This window comes from Sinocyclocheilus anshuiensis, unplaced genomic scaffold (genome assembly GCF_001515605.1).
Source record: "Sinocyclocheilus anshuiensis isolate Anshui unplaced genomic scaffold, SAMN03320099.WGS_v1.1 scaffold840, whole genome shotgun sequence".
Taxonomy (NCBI): domain Eukaryota; kingdom Metazoa; phylum Chordata; class Actinopteri; order Cypriniformes; family Cyprinidae; genus Sinocyclocheilus; species Sinocyclocheilus anshuiensis.
Window position 1 is genome coordinate 955,940 of NW_015552598.1, and position 21,141 is coordinate 977,080.

The following is a 21,141-nucleotide window of genomic DNA, read 5'->3' on the forward strand; positions in this document are numbered from 1 at the left end:
AGCTATATTACCCAAGCTCCTGCGGATGTACAGCATGGGCCAGGACTGAAAGGACTGATTGCCAGTGTGATGGACACACCACTGGTGTCAGTGCAAGCAGCTGGCATCCCCATGGCCTCAGCACTGGCTATCACAGAGTTTCCCTATCCTCAGTGCTTCCTGTTATGGCGCTAACCATCCTGAGTGTGTGAGAGAGAGGCCTCTCCTATCCACGAGTCTGCCCCAGAGGCCTCTCCTGTCCACGAGTCTACCCCAGAGGCCTCTCCTGTCCACGAGTCTACCCCAGAGGCCTCTCCTGTCCACGAGTCTACCCCAGAGGCCTCTCCTGTCCATGAGTCTGCCTCAGAGGTGGCGGCGTGTGCTGCAGAAACTCCCGAGGCGGCAGCGTCCACTTCTGAACTCTTTGCCTGTCCTGCCATGGTCATGGAGGTCGTTTATGAACTCATAGTCTGCAATATCACGGCAAAGGAGGCCGTTCATGAATTCTCTGCTTGTCCTGTCATGGTCATGGAGGCTGTTCATGAACTCATAGTCTGCCTTGTCAAGGCCAAGGAGACCGTCCATGAACTTTCTGCCTGTCCTGTTACGGCCGCAGAGGCCATTGTTAACCTCTCGGTGCTCTCTGTTCCAGTCCTGCCTGATCCTCCATGGTGGTTCCCTCCACCATCATCTCCACTCGCCACGTCATCTACTCCACCGAGGGGATCTTCGGTCCCGTCTGCTCTGCTGTGGTGGCTTCCTGCTCTTCCGGCTCCACCCTGGCTCCCTGCCTTCCCGGCTCTGCCGCTGCTTCATGGCTCAGGTCCTCCACTGTTCCACAGTCTGCCACTGCTTCACGGCCTAGACCCACCATTGCTCCATGGTTCAGGCCCACCACTGCTCCACAGTCTAGACCTGCCTCTGCTTCACGGCCCAGGTCCACCATGGCTCCACTGCCCAGGTCTGCCATTGCCCCATGGTCCAGGTCCACTATTGCTCCACAGTCCTAGTCCTCTGCCATGCCATGATCCAGGTCCTGTTCCCCTGCATGGGCCTGGCCCTCCGTCCCTCTCCCAGTTCCACCTCCGCTCCACCACCCTCCTGGACTTTTTGGGTTTTGTTTGGATTGGATGTTACATTAGGGCTTCTGGAGCCGCCCTTAGAGGGGTCTTTTAGTTTTGATATTTTGTCTTGTTTCATGTTTCTGTCATGTACTCCTTGCCCCTCATGTGATCATATCATGTGCTACTCTTGTCTGTGTGTCATGTTCTGACTGGTTATTGTCTTGTCATGTGGTTCTCAGTTTTGTTTGGTCATTGGTTGGTTTGTCATGCGACCCTTATTGTTTGGTATTTATAACCCTCGTGTTGCCATTGTCTCTTGTCGAGTATTGTCCTCTGTAACCGCTGGTTGGTGAGTTTATTTCATGTCTGTATTCTTGTCATGCCAAGCCAAGTTAAGTCAAGTCAAGTCTTTGTTTATTGTTTGGCCACTTTTTGGATTAAATAAAGCTGCACTTGGGTTCTCACTACGCTCGCCTCCAGAGAAATCTTTACACAATGTCTGGAAAAAATAACCAAAGAGGTTCATGAAACAAATCTGACATGGTTTCTGTTGGTTTGTTTTTGTAGGGCCAGTCAGAATTGTGACAACATTAAAGGAATACCCCAAAAAATTTAAAATTCTGTTATCATTTATTCATGTTGTTCCAAACATGCATGACTTTCATCTTCTGTGGAACATAAAAGATATTTTGGGAAATTAGTTTTTTGTCCATTCAATGGAAGTCAGTGGTCACCACAATGGTTTGGTTACCAACATGCTTTAAATATCTTCTTTTGTGTTCCACAGAAGATGGAAAGCCAGGTTTGAAACAACATTAAGGTGAGTTAATGATGACAGAATTTTCATTTTTGGGTGAATTATCCCTTTAAAAAATGCATTAGATTTTTTTTCAAATATTTTATTACCGATTTTTTAAATTATTTTTGTATATATTTATAGTTAGTTATATAATAATTATATAAATAATATTTGTATTTTTTTGGTATTAGTAATTTATAAGAGAATTATGGATATATCACAAAATTATCTTTCCGTTTCTACCTTAAAATATTTTCACTGCTGCTTACGTATGTCGAGAAGTGTCTGCCATCTGCTATTGCACTGAATAACTTCCAAGCCTCGTGAGAACTGAATTTTACACCTCAACAAACTCAGGGAATCAGGGAATTACTAAAAATGATCACACAACTCTCAGAGCAATTTCTCTTCCTGTCTCATTTGAATTTCTAATGTGCACAGAACTGAAGTCGCAACAGTACAAATTAGACCCTGAAATAGTCTGTCTGGTCTTACAAGCATCTACCAAAACCATTGGCTGAATAAAACAACAGTAGGAAACAAAACATCATCAACAGAGAAAATCTAACCAGTGGTACCTTTAAAAATGAAGGTGCTAAACAACTGAAATGAAAGTGAATCTTACGTTTCTGGTGGAATCTTCATTTGAGCATGTGTAAAGATACACAGCCAGCCTGTGTAGACCATGAAGAATGTGACCCAAGAAGACCCTCTGATGTTATACATGATGCTGACATCTATCCTTAAGAGCCACATCTGTCATGAGAAGAAGGTCCTGAGAATCCACTACTCCAGTAGGACGACTAAAATCCAACGGCCATTCCACTCACTTCCATTCATGCTGGCCTAAATGGTTTCAAACGTCTCTTACAACCCTTCCGAGCTACTCATCAACTGAACTTGCACATCCAAAAGTTCTTGGAGGGCCTGATGATCCAAGTCAGCGAACTCCTAATCATGCTCAGATCTTCCAGAAACTTCTCAAATTCTCATTGAGCTGCGTGGAGTAATCAACGCTTCTCATATTCAGGATGATACCGATAATCCAAGTAATCCACTTAATGTTATCATTAGGTCCTTCTTTCTTCGTGTTAAACTCGGGTGAACATGATATCAAATAATCTATGCTCTCATCACATAATCCACAAAACATCACACCTGAAAGATGTTCTCCAAAGTTCCATGGTTCTTGGCATGAAATAATCCCAGTTATAATATATAAATCAAGCAAATGGCAAGCACACTGCTGCAGCTGAGATTCACTTCCAGAGCATCCAATCCTCCATCGCCCAATTTACAGTGTAATCCACTTGGATTACAATCTCTCCACACAGTTGGTTTATAAACGTGGGGAGGGGAGATGGAGAGAGGAGAAAAGGGTGGGCACACTGGAGAGATGCAGCGGATTGGCCGAGTAAGAGTTTTGTTGTCACTAAAAGGATTAGTAGTGATTTCGGGAGGTTGGCCCATGTCCACAGCTGAGTGAACAGTGAACAGCTGTGGTTTGTAGAAGGACAAGGCCATCTAGTGGGGACATGACAGCCACTTGTTTTGCATGATGATATGCAGGCACTCCCATGACACTCCATCCATCCTGTATGATTTTCTGCAGCTTTTGAAGAATAGTTCATAATAATTTAATGTTTCTTAAAGCTAAAAATCTCCAGATCCTGTTCATTCTATGTGAAAGAAAATAAAAGGGCCTCAGATGGCCACTAAGTGAACTGTATACTGTTATTTATCTGTCATGTGACTTTTGCTCAAGAACTAAGTTGTCCATGCTGTGACCTTTTGCTCTCTCTTTTCTAAAAAAAACCAAAAACTTTTAAGCGGCAAACTACTCTATAAATCAGAAGGTAATATTTCCTTGAATTGTATAACATTAGTGAGAACCACAGTATATAAATGTGTCTACTTCCAATAAACTTTGAAGACTCTGAGAACATCTATGTGGAGTTCTTCCCGTGATCACGAGCAGGAATGGCAACATATCCAAATGGCAACATAAGAAGATCAATCAATAATTTATTATTTTCGTTTTGAATCCCATGGTAGAAAGAAAGTCATACAGGTTTTATAGTGAATATATCACAGAATTGTCATTTTTGGATGATCTTTCCTGTTAATAACATTTTATTGTTGTCATCAGGGACCTGATAAGAGATAAACAAGCACAATTTACAGATGATTATGTAATTTACAAATTACAACATACAGATCATCATAATCAAACTGATTTAAATAAATTAATTAATTGATTAATAAATCAAATGCCAGAGACACACTTACATGCACTTAAAACAGTTCTCAGTCAGTGGTATCCAAGGCTCTCCAGGAATATGCTCAAATTCATTACAATATCACATTAATATAGTGAAATAAAAAAATCATCACCTTTTTGATGAATTTTGTGTCTAGTCTGTAAGTATATTGCTTATGTGCCTGAACATAGTATCTTGCTAGCTGTCAAATTCCTTCAGATTGTATTGCTATTTATCTCTTAGCAGTTTATTCAGCGTACTAATTCAGTTGACTTCCATTCATAAAATGGTCTCTGTCGTAATTCCGCAGTCCACACAATGATTTACACAGCAACAGAACAACAGTACATCAATATTTTCACCGAAAAAACCCCTGGGGGAGGAGCTCTGCACTGGCATTTGTTTTGACCAATCAGAGTGCAATATGTAGAAAAAGATCGACCAATCAAATCGCTGGATTTGGGTCTTGTCTCGGCATGTTCTCGTAGCCGTGCTTCTCACCGGATCCACGTGTACGCAAAGGTATGTGCTAATGTGTAAAATTATTTAAGTATTACAACGCTAATAAGCGTTTTTGCTGGAATGTTTTACAATGTAATATTATTTAGGGTTTGTGTTGTTATTAAACGTAAAACGCGACAGATTACGTTATAGTTTCTTTGCTGAATGGTTAGCTAGCCAGTGCTAAGTGACTACTGAATGGTCACGATCACAACTTAAATATAATAGAGCGGTAAATAATTGACACTTTCCGACCATCTCCTTTCCTTAGATGGATTATGTAGTCAAATATAGAGTTAATGTTGTTCGTGTATCTTAACGTAGTAACTTGCAAGCTGTCTAATTCTTTCATATTGAATCTTGGGTATTATTTGTCATTGATCTCTATAAGGACACAGATACTTTTACTTTGATTGACAACAGTATCTTCTTTTTTGACAGATGTAAAACTACATGGTGACATAATGTCTGATTCACCTTGGAGATACTCCACCAGTAATGGTGTGGGCCGAAATATCTTGTCAGCCACCAACAAAGAAACAAACGCTATTTCTCATCAAGCTAAAAGACAAAGGAAAAAGAATAAACTGAAAAAATCCGCAACTGACTTCCATGAAGTGTCATTTGAACATAAAAGAGGAAAGAAAAGAAAATCAGATGAGCTTTTGGAAAACAAGTCGGAGTGTGTTAAACATGGAGATATTTCGGATTCTGTGTCTGAACAGTCAAATCATGTGCAATTCAAAAGGCCCAGAATAACTCCTCATACACTGACTGGTGAAGTTGAGTCTGCATTACCTCTCAGTGACAGCTGGGAGGTGGACAGTGGCTTTTCGTCTGAATCCAGTCCTCCCACCAGTGGCAGGAGTTCGCCATGTGTGGGAATAGACCACTCTAAGCTTGTAGCTATGGACTGTGAAATGGTCGGCACTGGACCTGGGGGCAAGTGTAGTGAAGTGGCACGCTGTAGTATAGTAAATTATTATGGTAGTGTTTTGTATGATAAATATATTTTACCTCGGAATCCAGTCACAGACTACCGCACAAGATGGAGTGGCATTAGGAAACATCATTTACAACAGGCAGTGGCTTTTGAGGACGCTCAGAATGAGGTGAGGAGGCACTTATACCTAACTACACTACACTGTATATACAAGTTTCTGTTCAAGTGGGTTTATATGCTCTGACTTAAATTGATATTGTATAGTAGTTTTAAACAGTAGGGAATTTTTCCCCTGCCGGTACAGAAAAGCCAGTAGTTCAGCTGTTTAATTGCCCTGCCAATATTTTTACTGTCCTGTCAAAATATTTTTTGTTTATTATCATATTCATTTTTTTTTTTTTTTTACAAAAATACATTTATTTAATATTATTTAAGCTGAAGTTTTTATTAATATTGAGTAACATAAATTAAATTATTAACAAATAATAGTAGATTTAAAAAATATAATTATTTTTAAGTATGGTACATTTTACTTTAAAAAAAATATTTTTTCATTTCTGTTTACTTTTATATAATTAACAGTAACATAAATAATAGCTGTTTTAAAAATAAATTTAAATTAATTCGTTACATTATTTCTTACTACTATTCTTTTTTTTTCTGAAATCTATATTATACTCAATGTTTGATTAAGATAATGTTATATTTGTATTTTTTTTATAATGTATAATGTTGTTACCTTTTTTTAAACAAGTTTACAGTTAAGACCATAAATTACTGTTAAAATCATGAAAGCTGTATCATTTTTTTTTATTTGAGAAACATTTAAACATTTTTAATACACTAGTTACATTGTTTTTAATGATAAAGTTTTGTGTCTGTGGATGTGTATATGTGGATGTGTATATGTGGATGTGTATATGTGGATGTGGATGTGTATATGTGGATGTGTATATGTGGATGTATATATGTGTGACCCTGGACCACAAAACCAGTCATAAGGGGCAATTTAGTTCGAAATTGAGATTTATACATCATCTGAAAGCTGAATAAATAAGCTTTCCATTGATGTTTGGTTTATTAGGATAGGACAATATTTGAAAATCTAGAATCTGAGGGTGCAAAAAAATCTAAATATTGAGAAAATCGCCTTTAAAGTTGTCCAAATGAAGTTCTTAGCAATGCATATTACTAAACAAAAATGTAGTTTTAATATATTTACAGTAGGAAATTTACAAAATATCTTCATGGAACATGATCTTTACTTAATATCCTAATGATTTTTGTCATAAAAGAAAAATCAATACTTTTGACCCATACAATGTTTTTTTGGCTATTGCTACAAATATACCCCAGCGACTTAAGACTGGTTTTGTGCTCCAGGGTCACATATATTAAATAATTCAATTTTTGGAAATGTTGATATACTCATTGTTGAGCTCTGTTCATAAATGGCTACTGTATTTCATAGAATATTGCTGAAATAACACTGTGCTTTTTGTTTTTTAGATTGTCGACATCCTCACAGGGAAAATTATTGTGGGCCATGCCTTATTTAATGATTTCCAGGTTCTTGACATCTCCGTCCCACCACAAATGATTAGGGATACCTGTTCCTGTAGATTGCTGAGAGGGTTGTATAACACCTCCACTAGATGCAATGTCTCTTTGAAGAAACTGTCTCGGAAACTTCTCAATAGGACCATACAGGTAAGACTGTGTAGCAGATCAACTTTTTTTCATGAGATAAAGTTGGAACATCAAGCTTGGTGCATTTTCTCTTTACTTGCTGCTTGATGTTTACATACTGCATATTTCTTTTAGTCTGGAAGAATGGGTCACTGCTCTGTAGAGGACGCTTGTGCTGCCATGGACTTGTACAAGCTGGTAGAGGACCAGTGGGAAAAGAACATCCTGCCCCAGGATTCAAAAACTGACCATACCTCAAACCCCAACAACAACAACCTTGAGCACTACATGCAGGATCAATACTGGCCAGAAAGCATAATGGACTGCAGCCCCTAAGACCAAGAGTTAGGATAATGATGCCAATCTCAATGCTAGGAACAGTCTTTGTTGGTTAATGTTATTTAAACCTCAAACTTTTCTAAACATGTTAACAGTCAATAAGGAAATACATGGAAATGTTGTAGAACATTAACTTGCACTTAAAAAGTTTATTTAAATAACTTTGACTCTGTAAAAGTTGATAATGTTTATTAAGGGATTTTAAATATTAAAGTTAATAACAGGTTTCTAAATTTACACAGACTGTATTTTAGGGAATAACTCCATTGTGAGTTTTCATCTGTATGATCAATGTTATTAATGTGTAATGTTAATGACATTATGCTGCTAGTTAGCACTAACCACTCATATATTGTCATACTGACCATGCTGTTCATCCAAAAAGTACTGTCATGTGAAAACTTTAAATACAGAATGTTTAAATAAAGATTATGGGAAAAAAATGTTCTTGAACTCCAAATCAATTTATAGCATTTCTTTCAAGGTAGGTAGTGAAATTTCTTCAAAAAAGAAGTCACTGTCAAACCAAGCAGGAAATTTGTGTGACAAATTTGAACACACTATCTAAGTGAAAACTTTTTTGCCCTCATGCAAAATTCCAGATAATGTTGAAATGATTGGATTCAACCAAAAAAAAAAAAAAATCACTGAACAATAGTAAATGTGACCGCACCTTAAAGGGATAGTTAACATAAAAATTAAAATTCTATCATCATTTACTCATCTTGTTCCAAACCTGTATGAATATCTTATGTGGAACACAACATAATATATGGATGGATTACAGTTGGATGGAAACTGATGTAATGGGTTGTCTTATAATTTGTCATGTAAATGTTTATTGATCTAAAGATTCTGGCTTTGCTGAAACAATATACCTGCATAATAATGAATCGTCAAATTTATTGTCTGTCAGCTATGCCTTTACCCAACAGATGTAAAATAAATACTGAGCAGCTCTGGTAGCACAGAGACGATCATTGTGCTGCAAGCACTGCTTTAGTAATACAGACCCTCACATTCAAAGGCTAAATCCTGCTTTACAGGATTATGGCCACCCCACCGATCAATGTATCAGTGGGAAACATTGCAGTGACGTTTGAGGGTGGAATACAATAATTCTGGCTGCAAACCACTGGCTGCTTACAACTAAAACTGAATTTTGAGTACTGTCTTGAGATTTTTGTGAGATGGCTTAAATTAATACATTTTTATTATATTTAAATATTTAGTGTTTTTGTTTTTATAATGGACCTTTTTCACATTTCCGGGTTTCTCAGCAGCGGAAGTCGTCATAGTAGGGTTAGCTTGAAGAGCAGTGAATGGGAGAGTACCACACATATATTTTTTGCATTCCCATTTGCTCAAATAGCAAAAGAAAAACGCCACGATAGTGTTTTCATGACTTTCAATAAAAGGAAAAAAATTGAGAGAGACTGATAACGGCAGTCAGAAGAGAGTACAATGTCAAATTTACTGTCCCTCCCATAGACGCTGCGTTAGAAACACCCTCGCATTAGCGTTAACTGTTTTTTTTTTTGTTTTTTTTTTATAATTTGATGCAAAGGTGATATAATACAAAGAATAGTGTTATAAATGTAAATACATTAAAAATGTACATACATTAAAAAATAAATACAAATATGAAAAACTTTTGAGGATTTACGATGCTGATTACCGTTAAACGCGTCATCACAGTCTTGTGAAAAGGGTCCATTGTTAAACAATTTTTATGTAGCCATTATTAGAGTATTGTTAAATGTACAAACATTTTTTTTTTTGGGAAAGGTTTTGAATTCAGTTACATAATTCTTAATTTAGTTATATAACATTTTAACTATAAATATCCTTCCAAAGCAGTTTTACAGAGAATGCTCTCTAGAAATATACAACAAAAGCTTCGGCAAACTAGTATTTTGGTTTTTGCAAAACTAATTGCAATATATTATTTTACTTTTAAATGTCGAAATATATAGTTTATACGTTTATTTTCATATTTCTCCATTGTTTTTACAAGTTTTGTAAAGCAAATTGTACATATACAGCATTTATGGTAAAAAAAAAAAAAATCTGATTAGCTATTTATATGTAGAGTTTCTAAAAGGTTTGATGTTTTAAATTGATGCATATTTTATAACCTAATTCTAATGAAAATGCCTACATCTGTATCTTGGCATTTGAACACGGCTTTGTGTTCAAGGTCTATTTCCAGAAACCATTCCCGTTGCCAGCACATATTTTTCACTGGTGCCGGAATCCAGCCAAATCTTATTGGTCAGTGGATTGCCAAACCCTCCCTCACATTTAACCTCTAATATTATTAACCGCTAATATGTCTGACACACTCTTTCTAATAAACTCCCTGTTTTGTTTTGTTTTATTACACAAAGTGTTTGGGGTCAGGGAAGGTTCCTCTTGATTAAAATATGAGAGTCATGATGCTATTGGCTGCAGGCTATTGGTCAATGTTCTCTTTGCTCCTTTTCTCAATGTTTTTGGCTGATTAACATCAAATCTGTTCTGCATAATCCATATGACGTTGTTAATCCATCACAGGTCACACTACAAATTATTGCAGCCTGCTGTTCCTCACCTCACTCAGTTCCGGTGGCTTGAGCAGCACCGCATTGTGTCAGGTAAGTGTCGTTTCCTAGGATAGAGCGTGGGATTTGTTATGTCATTTAGGATGTACGTTGCTCAAGTTTTGGAAACTTTTAAAATATTAATGATGATGATGGATAATTCTCTATTATTTTAAAGTGTTGGTGGTTGTAATGAGGTAGAATGAATGAAAGTAATCTGGGAGATTTTTTCACTTTCAATTTTTGCAGTTGGTGCAATTTTCACCTCAACATGTCAGACTGAATGGAGACTATCACATAACAACCCTGCTGGAATGCTTGTGATATAGCAAGAAATGTCCCAATTATAAAACCCAATGTCTCAGATTAGCCTTCAGTAATCTGCCTTTAAAAGTAGACTTCGGGGACTCCCAGGTGGACACAAAGTGTTTCTTGGGAGTCCACAAAAAATGATTTTACTTGAAAACTTCAAAGTTAACATATTAACAAGGTTTTAAACATGCTTAATATATATATAAAGTGTTTGCTTAAACTCAGGATTAGGATCTTTTCATAAGTCTTTCTCCATAACTTTTTATAGAGTGGAACATTCCGGATGGTGTCCGAGGAGGAGCAGGCCCTCAGGGCTAAGCTGGAGCACCTCACGGTCAAAGATCACGGGCCGGTGTTCAGACCCTGCGCCCAAATACCCGACCACACGGTGCAGAAGGTGTGAGCAAGTCTTTAGAAAGTATAAAATATACACATTTAGACTGAACAAAGCACATTTTAGCTGTCTAAATATGAATTAACTATAGCCAATTTAATATTAAGTAAGTTAAGCATTGCTATTGTTAAATTTTATACAACAGTTCTTTCTGGTCCTCCAATCTGATTGGCTGAGAGGACCAGAAAGAGAGGTTTCACCGTTTGTATCACTCTGCATGCGCTACTTCTCACATGGAGTGTCATGGCAAATGCCCAAAGCCACTATAATTTTTTAAAATAATACTGTTTTTGTATCACGTAATGTAGTTTTAAGTGTTTTTTTGACAGGGTAGTGCTTGTTTAGACTTCAAATATGCAGTTTGTTAATAAAGATAACGTCTATTTGAAAATTAGCTTCAATGCTTTCGGAGATGTGAGCTCCAGGGCATCAGCAGCCATTCAGCGCTCATGAACCCGCCAAGAGATCTTCTGGAATTTACCGCTGGCTCTGATGTCTCTATTGTGGTTAAACATGAGATATAATTCGTTTTGAGTAAATCCAACGGGCAGTCTTTGGTTTCATTAATCTATTATTTGTTCCAGAGCAAATAGTTTTGGCTGAGTTTTGGCAAAATCTCATCTCATTATGTTTTACGTAACTTCAATGATGTATATCAGAGCGCTGCCTTTGTACTCTTGACTGAATTGCCTAGCAACTTTTATGATGGCTGTTGTTGTTGTTTATTAAACATTATTATTAAATAAATAATATTCATATAAATAATAGTATATTTAATTAGAATTTAGTAATGGGAAACAGTATGTGTGTGTTCGTGATGGTGATTAGTTACACTGTTCTGTCATTAGATGGCAACAAAAGAAATGTTTTTATGAGTGAGTCAGCAGTAAAGGAAGTAGTTCTGCACAAAAGAGGGTTTTTAAAGACTCCATAGTTTTTTTTCTTTTGTATTTACACACTCGTGCCATCGAACTGTTGTATAAATGCAATATCACACTTGTAGCAGTACAATATGGCCGTATATCGGCACGTTGTGATCACTTTTGATGAGGTGATTTTTTAAAATGATAATAGGCTGAACTGATAGTTTGTATATCGATTCATGTCCTTTTCTCTTTTTCATTTTTTTTTATTGTATTAATAAAAAATATACACTACCGATCAAAAATGTTAAAGTCCGTTTTTTGAAGAAATTAATACTTTTAATCCGCAAGGATGCATTAAAAAACTAAAAGTCTGTCACGTGTATTGACATTGTGTATGTTCCAGATCCTCAGAGCCTATTGTGGAGAAGCTTCTGGAAAATGAAGAGACTCAGATCAACGGGTTTTGCATCATTGAAAGCTTTAAAGGTTTCACAATGCAGCAAGCTTCTGGCATCAAGCCCACAGAGCTGAAGAAAATGGTGGACATGCTGCAGGTGACGCATTTATCTTTTTTTGTTTTTTTTTAAATAGCTCTCTGTATTAGATCTTAAAGGTGCATTCAGTAATACTTACCTACAAATAATTTTATGACAAAAAAATGAATATGAGTCGGTGCTAATAGCCTCGTGGGCAACAACACAATGCAATTGAAAGGTCCCTCAACCCCCACCCCCTCTCTTTCCCACTTCGCTTCCTGTCTAAATACTGTCCTGTCACAATAAAAGGCAAAATACCAAAAATATATATTTAAAATAAAAAAAGAAATGAGTATGAAATTTATTAATCATGATCAACTGCTAAAAGTGCATTTCTACAATGAAATCAGTAATTATGTACTTTTATGTATTGCTGCATTCACACCACCAAGTGGCAGTATAAGTCCAAAATGACAGCATAACATGACTGATTTTGCATCATTTGAAGATTAGTTAGTTGGCATATCAAACTTTGTAGTCTATAAATCTATTAATAACACATACATGTTAATCTTTCCACATCTTAATTGTTGCTTTTTCTTGTGTTTGGCAGGACTCTTTCCCTGCACGTTTCAAAGCAGTGCACTTTATCCACCAGCCCTGGTACTTCACTACCACCTACAATGTGGTCAAACCCCTGATGAAGAGCAAACTGTTGGAAAGGGTAAATTGTGTTGGACAGTATTTGTGGAAAACATGAAGATGAATCATTTTATTTATAATGGATGAGAAAGTGGTTTTGACTTTCTGCGTCTTTGAAGGTGTTTGTCCACGGTGATGAGCTGGAGAACTACTTCAAGGAGTTTGATGCTGAAATCCTACCTTCAGACTTCAATGGGAAAGGTGCCAAATACGACGGCAAGGCCACAGCAGCACAACTTTTTGACTAAGCACTTTTTATCTGTTGCCGCACATGAAAGCGACTGTGTGTTATTTTAGTTGTATTGTATTACAGAATGATTGAACATGTTTTTGTTTTTCTGAGAGTGATCCCAGCAACAGCCAACTTACTGGAAAAGTCTCCAGATGTCATTAAAGAGGAATGAAACAGATACGGTCAGTTAGTTCCCTGTGAAACTGCATTCTATTGGAGTGCTTGACATTCCTTCCTAATCTCAGACAGGGCCCCATCTTCAGATTTAACCTGAAAAATAGATATTCTTTTGGAACAGATGACAGAGTCCAGACATCTCTGTTGTTTCTCTTGTTAAGCAAGAATGGAAAAATACTCAACCCAGTCAATGTTTAAAACATAATTATAAGAATATATGATGTTTTGATTGGAGAACTTTCTATAGAAAGTTAAAGTGAGTACATACATTTTCATTATAAATAAAGTACACACTTAAAATGACAACTTTATTACATTATCATGTATTTCCTGTAAACGAAAACTAATAAAAACCTTTTGGAATGTCAAACATTGTACTTGAGTGCTACATCTATCTATTTCTAGAAAATAAGATGTACAAATTATGGCAGTTTCCACAAATTGAGTACAAAAAAAGCTTGAAACTGAAGTCATTAAAAATAAACAAAAACATTAAGGCAGTGAAAGATGCTTAACCTTTAGACAAAATCAGCCTGATCAGATGATAATCAGCCTATTTTCTGTTCCTTTTATATGGTGTTTGCAAATATTGCAAACTTGTTACCAAAATGTGGGACAAAGCTTTTATAATAAAAAGTTTTTTAACATTAAAACAAGTAAAAAAATATATATAATTTAAAATAATAATGAATAGAAATTGAAATAAAATAAAAGTAGTCAGAATACTAAAATAAAAATAGGCATGTTAAGATTAGATATTGTCTGATTCCAGTTGTTAGATACTGTCAAGAAGGGATTTTAACTGGTTATTATTCAATGAAAATTCAAGACGTGATGTGAAAAAGCTAAACCACTTCTAGAGTGCAATAAAACAGTCATTGTTCTTATTTTGGTTTAATGTTACATTAAAAGTAAATAATTTGCCATGTTTATTTGTCTTGTATAACAACAGAGAATGACAGTAAGAACGAGAGAGAGATAGTTTTAAAAGACACCAATAAAAGGGAGACATTGTCAGATTATTGCTTCAATTATTTGCGCTTCCATCTACAGGAAACTATTTATTAAATACATTTAATGAAAATAATTTTGCCACTGAAGCAGCAATAAAAAGATACAATTAAAAGTGTCAATAAAACATAAGGCAACCTGACAGACTATTCAAAAGCAAATGTAAGTGCAAATTTTCAAATTCTATTGAACTTTCATCACTAAATATGAACAATTTCTAAACTAATCAAAAATTTAACATCTCACAAAGGTGATTTGATGAGTTATTATTCGAGATACGCTGACATCATAGTATAGAAGAGATACGCTGACATCATAATATAGAAAAATCGATGTAAATGACAGCTGGTGAACTTAGTGTTAGTTACAACAGTTATTAGTCTTCACCTCTTTACCATCTCCTCTTACCAAGTATGTTTTTTTTCACAAGGTTCACTATAACCTTTTTCAAAAACATTTTATGAATCCCTCTGCACAGTTTGTCAGGCTTTGTAGTGATACACCATTGACATCTGACTCAACTTATGGTAAGTGTAATTTATTACCATATGTGCTTTCTCTCAAATTCCTGCTTGAAGGTCAGAGCAAACTCTGGTAAGTCAGACATTTAGAAACCATCATCTAACCTCAAGTCAGAGAAAATGAGAACACCATAAAGTATTATGCTTAGTGTTGCACAAGGCATTATTTTTCCTACTGGCACTGCGGCCTGTGTTTCTCCCATTGACAGATAGCGTTGGCATAACTAACTATGACTTTGTCCATCCAGGAAAGAGGTTGAGGAAAAAGAACAGCGCCTTCAAAGAAGCCGAGATGACCTCCATGTAGTGTCAGAGTGAAGATCACATTTTGCTTCTTTTCTGTGGGGAAACAATACAGATTTATCCTATTTTAGGAACACATTGAAAGCTATTTTACTGTCTTTACACAATCATTTCAGAGGAAGCCATTCATTCTAGATGTATGCTTTTGATTCACTAAGTACCAACTCATAAGAGTCATTATTTTAGGAATTGGCCTACACTTGCTGCACTGTATGTTCCCTTTCAGTCGGTCATGCTCAACATCACTGGGATCTCGATTAGAGAGACCAATCCACTTCGAGTGTAAACTAAACGAGCCAATGCACATTGGCATGCGATGATTGCATCCAGCTGCCGCTGATTGCAGTGCGAGTATAACTAAGCAGCAGGTGCAACGCATACTCAGCTTTTCTTTTCGGAGCCGAGCTGTCATATCGTTCTGCTCCTGACTTCTACTGAGAGAAGACTGAACAAGTTCAGCATGCTCTTTGAGAGCTCTTCGTGTTGGCGGTACGGCGCTTCAGCGGTGGTGGTTTCCCGTGTCGAGTGGGATGTACACATCAGGCTGCACTACCCCCGTTTGTGTTGCAGGCGGCCATCTCCCCTGTGCTCTTCAGCACGCTAAAAGAGCTTTTTTTCCCAAAAAGAGCATTCACGGGTGCATCTTTTTAAAGACAACATTGCGTCTGGCAAACTCGACATTACGTCTTTGTAAAGACGACGTTGCGTCTTGCTACAGACAACATATCACCCGTGTGTTTCTGGATGCGGTCGTTACCTGGCGTCAGGTGATGGTCACGATCACTGCCTCACGTGTCTGGGCATGAAGCACGCTGAGGTGGCGTTGGATGAGTCATGTTCTCATTGCGGGAAGACAACCATCTCAGAGATGCGGGCCAAGCTGAGGGTAACAGTGATGGCAAACCCTCCAGGGAACCAACCCTCGGGGGACCATCACTCCTCTTGCAATTTGCAACCAGTTGAGCTGCCAAAGGAACGTGTTGGGTCCTCTACAAGGAGCATACCAGCAGTATCCTTCGGCGCTCCTCCCAACGATCGGATGTCGATCACTGCATCGGAGGGTGAGCCGGAGATTTCTGGAGAGGAAGATTCGGCTGCGCTGCTGCCCTCCGGGACTGTAGCAATGCTTGAATCGGATCCGGAAATGACGGCTATGCTTTCCTGGGCCGCCGTGAGGGTAGGGCTCGAGTAGAGACGATGCGGTCGTTACCTGGCATCGGGTGATGGTCACGATCGCTGCCTCACGTGTCTGGGCCCTCAAGGTTGGACGATTGGTTCTTCGGGGTGGCCCGTGCTGGTTCTCAGCGCCCCGCCCCGGTGCCCTTCTTCCCGGAGGTGCATGAGGGACTTGCCAGGTCGTGGATGGCACCTTTTTCTGCCAGAAACCGACCTGCTAACTCCTCCTCCCTCACCACTCTCGACGGTGGTGCAGCTAGGGGGTATACGGGGGTCCCCCCGGTGAAGCGGTCGGTTGCGATGCAGTTGTGTCCTAATACCGCCTCCACTCAGCAGAGCGAACCGTGCCTCTCCTCCCGAGTCTGTAGGTACTCGTCTGGTCTGTCCGGCGATGCTTATGCGGCCTGTGGAGAAGCTGCCTCCGCCTTACACGCTACAGTGTTACTGCAGGTTCTTCAGGCTAAAGCGCTGAGGGACCTGCACGAGGGTGGTCATGATCCGGAAGCTCTGAAAGAGCTCAGAGCGACGAAGGTCACTGCGAGTTCTCTGCGTCGTGCGATGTCCACACTTGTGGTCCAGGAGCGTCACCTCTGACTGTGTCTGGTAGACATGAGGGACGCCGACAAGTTTGGCTCCTCAAGGTCCCTGTGTCCCACACCGGCCTCTTCGGCGACGCAGTCGAGAACATAGCCCAGCAGTTCTCGGCTGCACAGGAGCAGACTGAGGTGATCCGATACATCCTGCCCTGGCGGGCAGCTGCTGCCTCCACCCACCCACCGGCCGCAGTGCCCCAGCCTGCTCATGGCCGAGGGCGGCCCCCTGCGTCCACCCCCGCTCCCGCGCCGCAGCAGCCTCGAGCAAGCGGCACCGTGGAGCTGGGCATAGGCAGGCCGCCCCGCCTGTCCAGGCCCCCGTCAAACCTGGCGGTGAGCGGAAGAGCAAGAGGCCCCGGGAGGCTCAAGAGGTTCCCTCCCCCAGAGGAGGGCCGGGTGGAGAATCTTGTTTCCAAAAATCTTGACAAATGAGCAGTTTTCTCTGTCTCTGGGTCCCAAGAGGGCATGGAAAGTCGCAGACGGACCAACACTGACCACACTCATCCTCCTCTCTCGCCAGCAGGCAGCAGCGGGCGGTTCGAGAGCATCATCAAAGGCCCTACTCACGCACCCTCTGCCAAACCGTGGAACCAGGTAAGTGTTGCACCGCACACTCAGACCTCTCTTCGGTCCGCTCACAGACCAGGTCCCTGCAGGCTGCCTCTCTGCGGGTACGTCGGTGGTCCCGCTGGTCCAGCTTGTACAGTGTCTGGGTGCCTGGCTACCCAACCCGTCTCGCTGGCTCCTGCAGACCATCAGACTCGGCTATGCGATTCAGTTCGCCCGGTGTCCCCCCAAGTTCAGCGGCATCCACTTCACATCAGTAAAGGCGGCCGATGTTCCTGTCTTACGTGTGGAGATCGCAGTCCTACTGGCGAAGGATGCGATAGAGCCAGTCCCTCCAGCCGATATGAAGACAGGGGTTTTACAGCCCCTACTTCATTGTACCCAAGAAAGGTGATGGGTTACAACCGATCTTGGACCTGCGTGTCTTGAACCGGGCCCTTCACCGGTTACCGTTCAGGATGTTGACGCAGAAATGCATCTTCGGGTGCATCCGTCCCTGAGATTGGTTTGCAGCGATCGACCTGAAGGATGCGTACTTTCATGTGTCAATCCTTCCGCACCACAGACCATTGCTGCTGTTCGCGTTCGAAGGACGAGCATATCAGTACAAGGTCCTGCCCTTCGGGCTATCCCTGTCGCCCCGTGTCTTCACGAAAGTTGCGGAGGCAGCCCTTGTTCCCCTGAGAGAGCAGGGCGTTCGCATTCTCCATTGAACCGTCTCAGAGGGCGCTTACGAGGCAAGCACGAGCTGGGCTGCAGAGACAACACTGCGACCATTGCGTACATCAACTGACAAGGTGGTCTACACTCCCGTTGCATGTCTCAACTCGCCCGCCACCTCCTCCTCTGGAGCCAGAAGCATCTGAGATCGCTTTGTGCCATTCATATTCTGGGTCTGCACAACCGTATGGCCGACGAGCTGTCACGAGCTGCGCTCCCCGGAGAATGGAGACTCCATCCCCAGACGGTCCAGATGGCACTCAGCTGGCTGCGGGGCCTGCGCAAGTATGCGTTTCCGCCAATGAGCCTTCTCGGACATACGCTGTGCAAGATCAGGGAGGACGAGGAGCAGGTCCTGCTTGTGGCGCCTTACTGGCCCACTCGGACTTGGTTCCCGGAACTAATGCTCCTCGTGACAGCCCCTCCCTGGCAGATTCCACTGAGGAAGGATCTACTGACTCAGAGACGGGGCACCCTGTGGCACCTGCGTCCAGACCTCTGGAAACTTCATGTCTGGTCCCTGGACAGGACGCGGAGGTTCTAGGTGACCTACCCCAGGAGGTAGTTGACACCACTTCAGCAAGTGTCCGTACTGTAGACCCTGTCGAGCTCCTCCATCCCCTCAGCAGCCAGACGTGGCAGAACATTCGGCACCAGGCCCTCACTCGATGAATCCGTGAGAACCGGTTGAGGGCTGGGTTCCATATGTAGAGACCTAAGTGGATCCCATATGTGTAAAATCCACGGTATAGCCTCAGAGCCCGTGTTTCCCCGGCAGACTTTTTTCACCTCTAATCTCAATCACCTCTAATCTCCATATGCACCTAAACGGTTGTTCATATGTGTAAGTGACAAGACACGCTTACGCCTTGAAGTGGAACCTGTTCATCGAGTAGTGTTCTTCTCATCGAGAAGACCCCCGAAGATGCCCGATCAGAGTCGAGCAGTCCTTTTTGCAGTAGGGGTTGGAGCGAAGGCTGTCTCCCTCCACCCTTAAAGTCTATGTTGCTGCGATTGCTGCTAACCACGACCCCATGGAAAGGAAGTCGGTAGGGAAGCATGACCTTGCCATCAGGTTCCTTAGGGGGGCCAGAAGGTTAAATACTCCCCGGCCCCCCTCTATACCCTCTTGGGACCTGTCTCTAGTGCTGTTATGGAGGCCGGCAGAAGGGGAAGGCCGTCTCCAAGCAGACTTTTTGCCATTTTCCAAGAGAGTTACAATCACCTCTAATCTTCCATATGCACCTAAATGGTTGTTAATATGTGTAAGTGCTTCCGAAACCTCCTTTGGGAAGGATGGGGCTTCCGCAATGTTTCTGTTCCAAGTGGAACGGGTACGTTTTCCCAGTGTTATCCAATCTCACTGAGTGGGTAGTGCTACGAAAACAGTGACTGGCCTTCTTGTTGCGAGCCCCGGCCTACGCCGAAAAGGGGGTGCAGGAGGCTCGCACAGGACACTGGAATGGGCTGCATCTATGGCGTTTTGGTAGGGATCCCAATTCGTCGGTCATTACCGACGTGACGTCGAGAGTGACCGACTGAAAGGGAAATACATTTACGTAGGTCAAGCTGCTGTACCACCGCTGAGCGCCGGGTCACCAGCTCAGCTCCTCAGCGAAAACCTGAGTATGCGTTGCACCTGCTGACTAGTTATACTCGCGCTGCGATCAGCGGCAGCTGGATGCAATCATCACATGCCAATGTGCATTGGCTCGTTTAGTTTACACTTGAAGTGGATTGGTCTCTCTAAGCGAGATACCAATTCGCCGGTCAGAAATCAGACTACTTTGGTTATGCAAGATCCTTTTGATTCACTAAAAAGAAAGCAGACTCACAAGAGGCATTCATTCAGAAATCAGACTACATTGATTGTGCATTATACCGTTGATTCACTAAAAAGAAGCGACTCACAAGAAGCATTCGTTCAGAAATCAGACTACTTTGGTTGCGCATTATGCCTTTGATTCACTAAAAAGAAGGGACTCACGAGAGGCATTGGTTCAGAAATCAGACTACTTTGGTTGCACAAGATCCTTTTGATTCACTAAAAAGAGAGCCGACTTACAAGAGACATTCATTCAGAAATCAGACTACTTTGGTTACGCATTATGCCTTTGATTCACTAAAAAGAGGCGACTCACGAGAAGCATTCGTTCAATAATCAGACTAAATTGGTTGCGCAAGATCATTTTGATTCACTAAAAAGAACCGACTTACAAGAAGCATTCGTTATGAATTCAACTACATTTGTTGCACAATATGCTTTGATCCACTAAAAGGCACCGATTCACAAGAGACATATGTTGAGGAATCAGACTACACTGGTAGCGCAATATGCTTTTGATTCACTATCGGCTCACAAGAGGCATTCATTCAGGAACTGACTACTGGTTGTGCAGTATACTTTTGATTCACGGGCATTTGTTCAGGAATTGGACTATACTGGTCATGCAATATGCCTTTGATTCACTAAAAAGAACTGATTCACAAAAAGCATTTGTTCAGGAATCTGACTACACTAGTTGTGAACAGTGTTGGGCAAGTTACTTCCAAAATGTAATACATTATATATTACTAGTTATAGCTCAGGCTGAACGGCACGGACTGTACGCAGTACTATGCACTATTGAAATTAACCAGTGTATCTATACGTTTGGTTGACTATTTTATTCTGATAATGAACAGGCTGCAACGTTTGCAATGCTGTAGGCCTATGTGTGTGCGTGAGGCGCCGGCGCGATCGAACAGCGGAAACAAACAACAAAAAAATACTCCGTCATTTTTGGTCATACAGATCATTCGAAACTGCAATGTGTTTACTTTTATTTCTGTCATCTCGGTTTCTTTTCTGTGGACTTTCGTAGACCAAACTCAGCAGCATATGGGGGAAGTTGTGGCCTAATGGTTAGAGAGTCGGACTCGTAACCCAAAGGT

The 21,141-nt window shown here is 40.9% G+C and overlaps 4 protein-coding genes across 9 annotated transcripts in view; 2 read left to right on the forward strand and 2 right to left on the reverse strand.

Annotated features, from left to right (window-relative positions):
- Positions 1-3,164, reverse strand: part of LOC107665717 (voltage-dependent calcium channel subunit alpha-2/delta-4-like) — a 37,256-nt gene extending 34,092 nt beyond the window's left edge. The window contains exon 1 of one of the 2 annotated variants that reach the window (XM_016456721.1): positions 2,468-3,164. In XM_016456721.1, coding sequence (XP_016312207.1) covers positions 2,468-2,598 — 131 coding nt within the window. In that variant the 5' untranslated portion in view covers positions 2,599-3,164. The remainder of the gene's footprint in view (positions 1-2,467) is intronic. The other variant, XM_016456720.1, reaches the window with a different exon arrangement.
- A 1,382-nt stretch (positions 3,165-4,546) lies between these two features.
- LOC107665724 (apoptosis-enhancing nuclease-like) lies at positions 4,547-8,100 on the forward strand. The gene is made up of 4 exons (XM_016456732.1): positions 4,547-4,625; positions 5,046-5,716; positions 7,057-7,257; positions 7,372-8,100. Exons 2-4 carry the CDS (start codon positions 5,069-5,071, stop codon positions 7,570-7,572), a joined length of 1,050 nt encoding a protein of 349 aa, XP_016312218.1. The 5' UTR covers positions 4,547-4,625; positions 5,046-5,068; the 3' UTR covers positions 7,573-8,100.
- Positions 8,101-11,904: 3,804 nt separating this feature from the next.
- Positions 11,905-13,232, forward strand: LOC107665725 (retinaldehyde-binding protein 1-like). Its single transcript, XM_016456733.1, has 4 exons — positions 11,905-11,914; positions 12,133-12,283; positions 12,819-12,929; positions 13,027-13,232. The coding sequence occupies exons 1-4, from the start codon at positions 11,910-11,912 to the stop codon at positions 13,153-13,155; spliced, it is 396 nt and encodes a 131-aa protein (XP_016312219.1). The 5' UTR covers positions 11,905-11,909; the 3' UTR covers positions 13,156-13,232.
- Positions 13,233-14,567: 1,335 nt separating this feature from the next.
- Positions 14,568-21,141, reverse strand: part of abhd2b (abhydrolase domain containing 2, acylglycerol lipase b) — a 12,098-nt gene continuing 5,524 nt past the window's right edge. For all 5 annotated transcript variants that reach the window (XM_016456729.1, XM_016456728.1, XM_016456727.1 and 2 more), the window contains one exon: positions 14,568-15,187. In XM_016456729.1, coding sequence (XP_016312215.1) covers positions 15,021-15,187 — 167 coding nt within the window. In that variant the 3' untranslated portion in view covers positions 14,568-15,020. The remainder of the gene's footprint in view (positions 15,188-21,141) is intronic.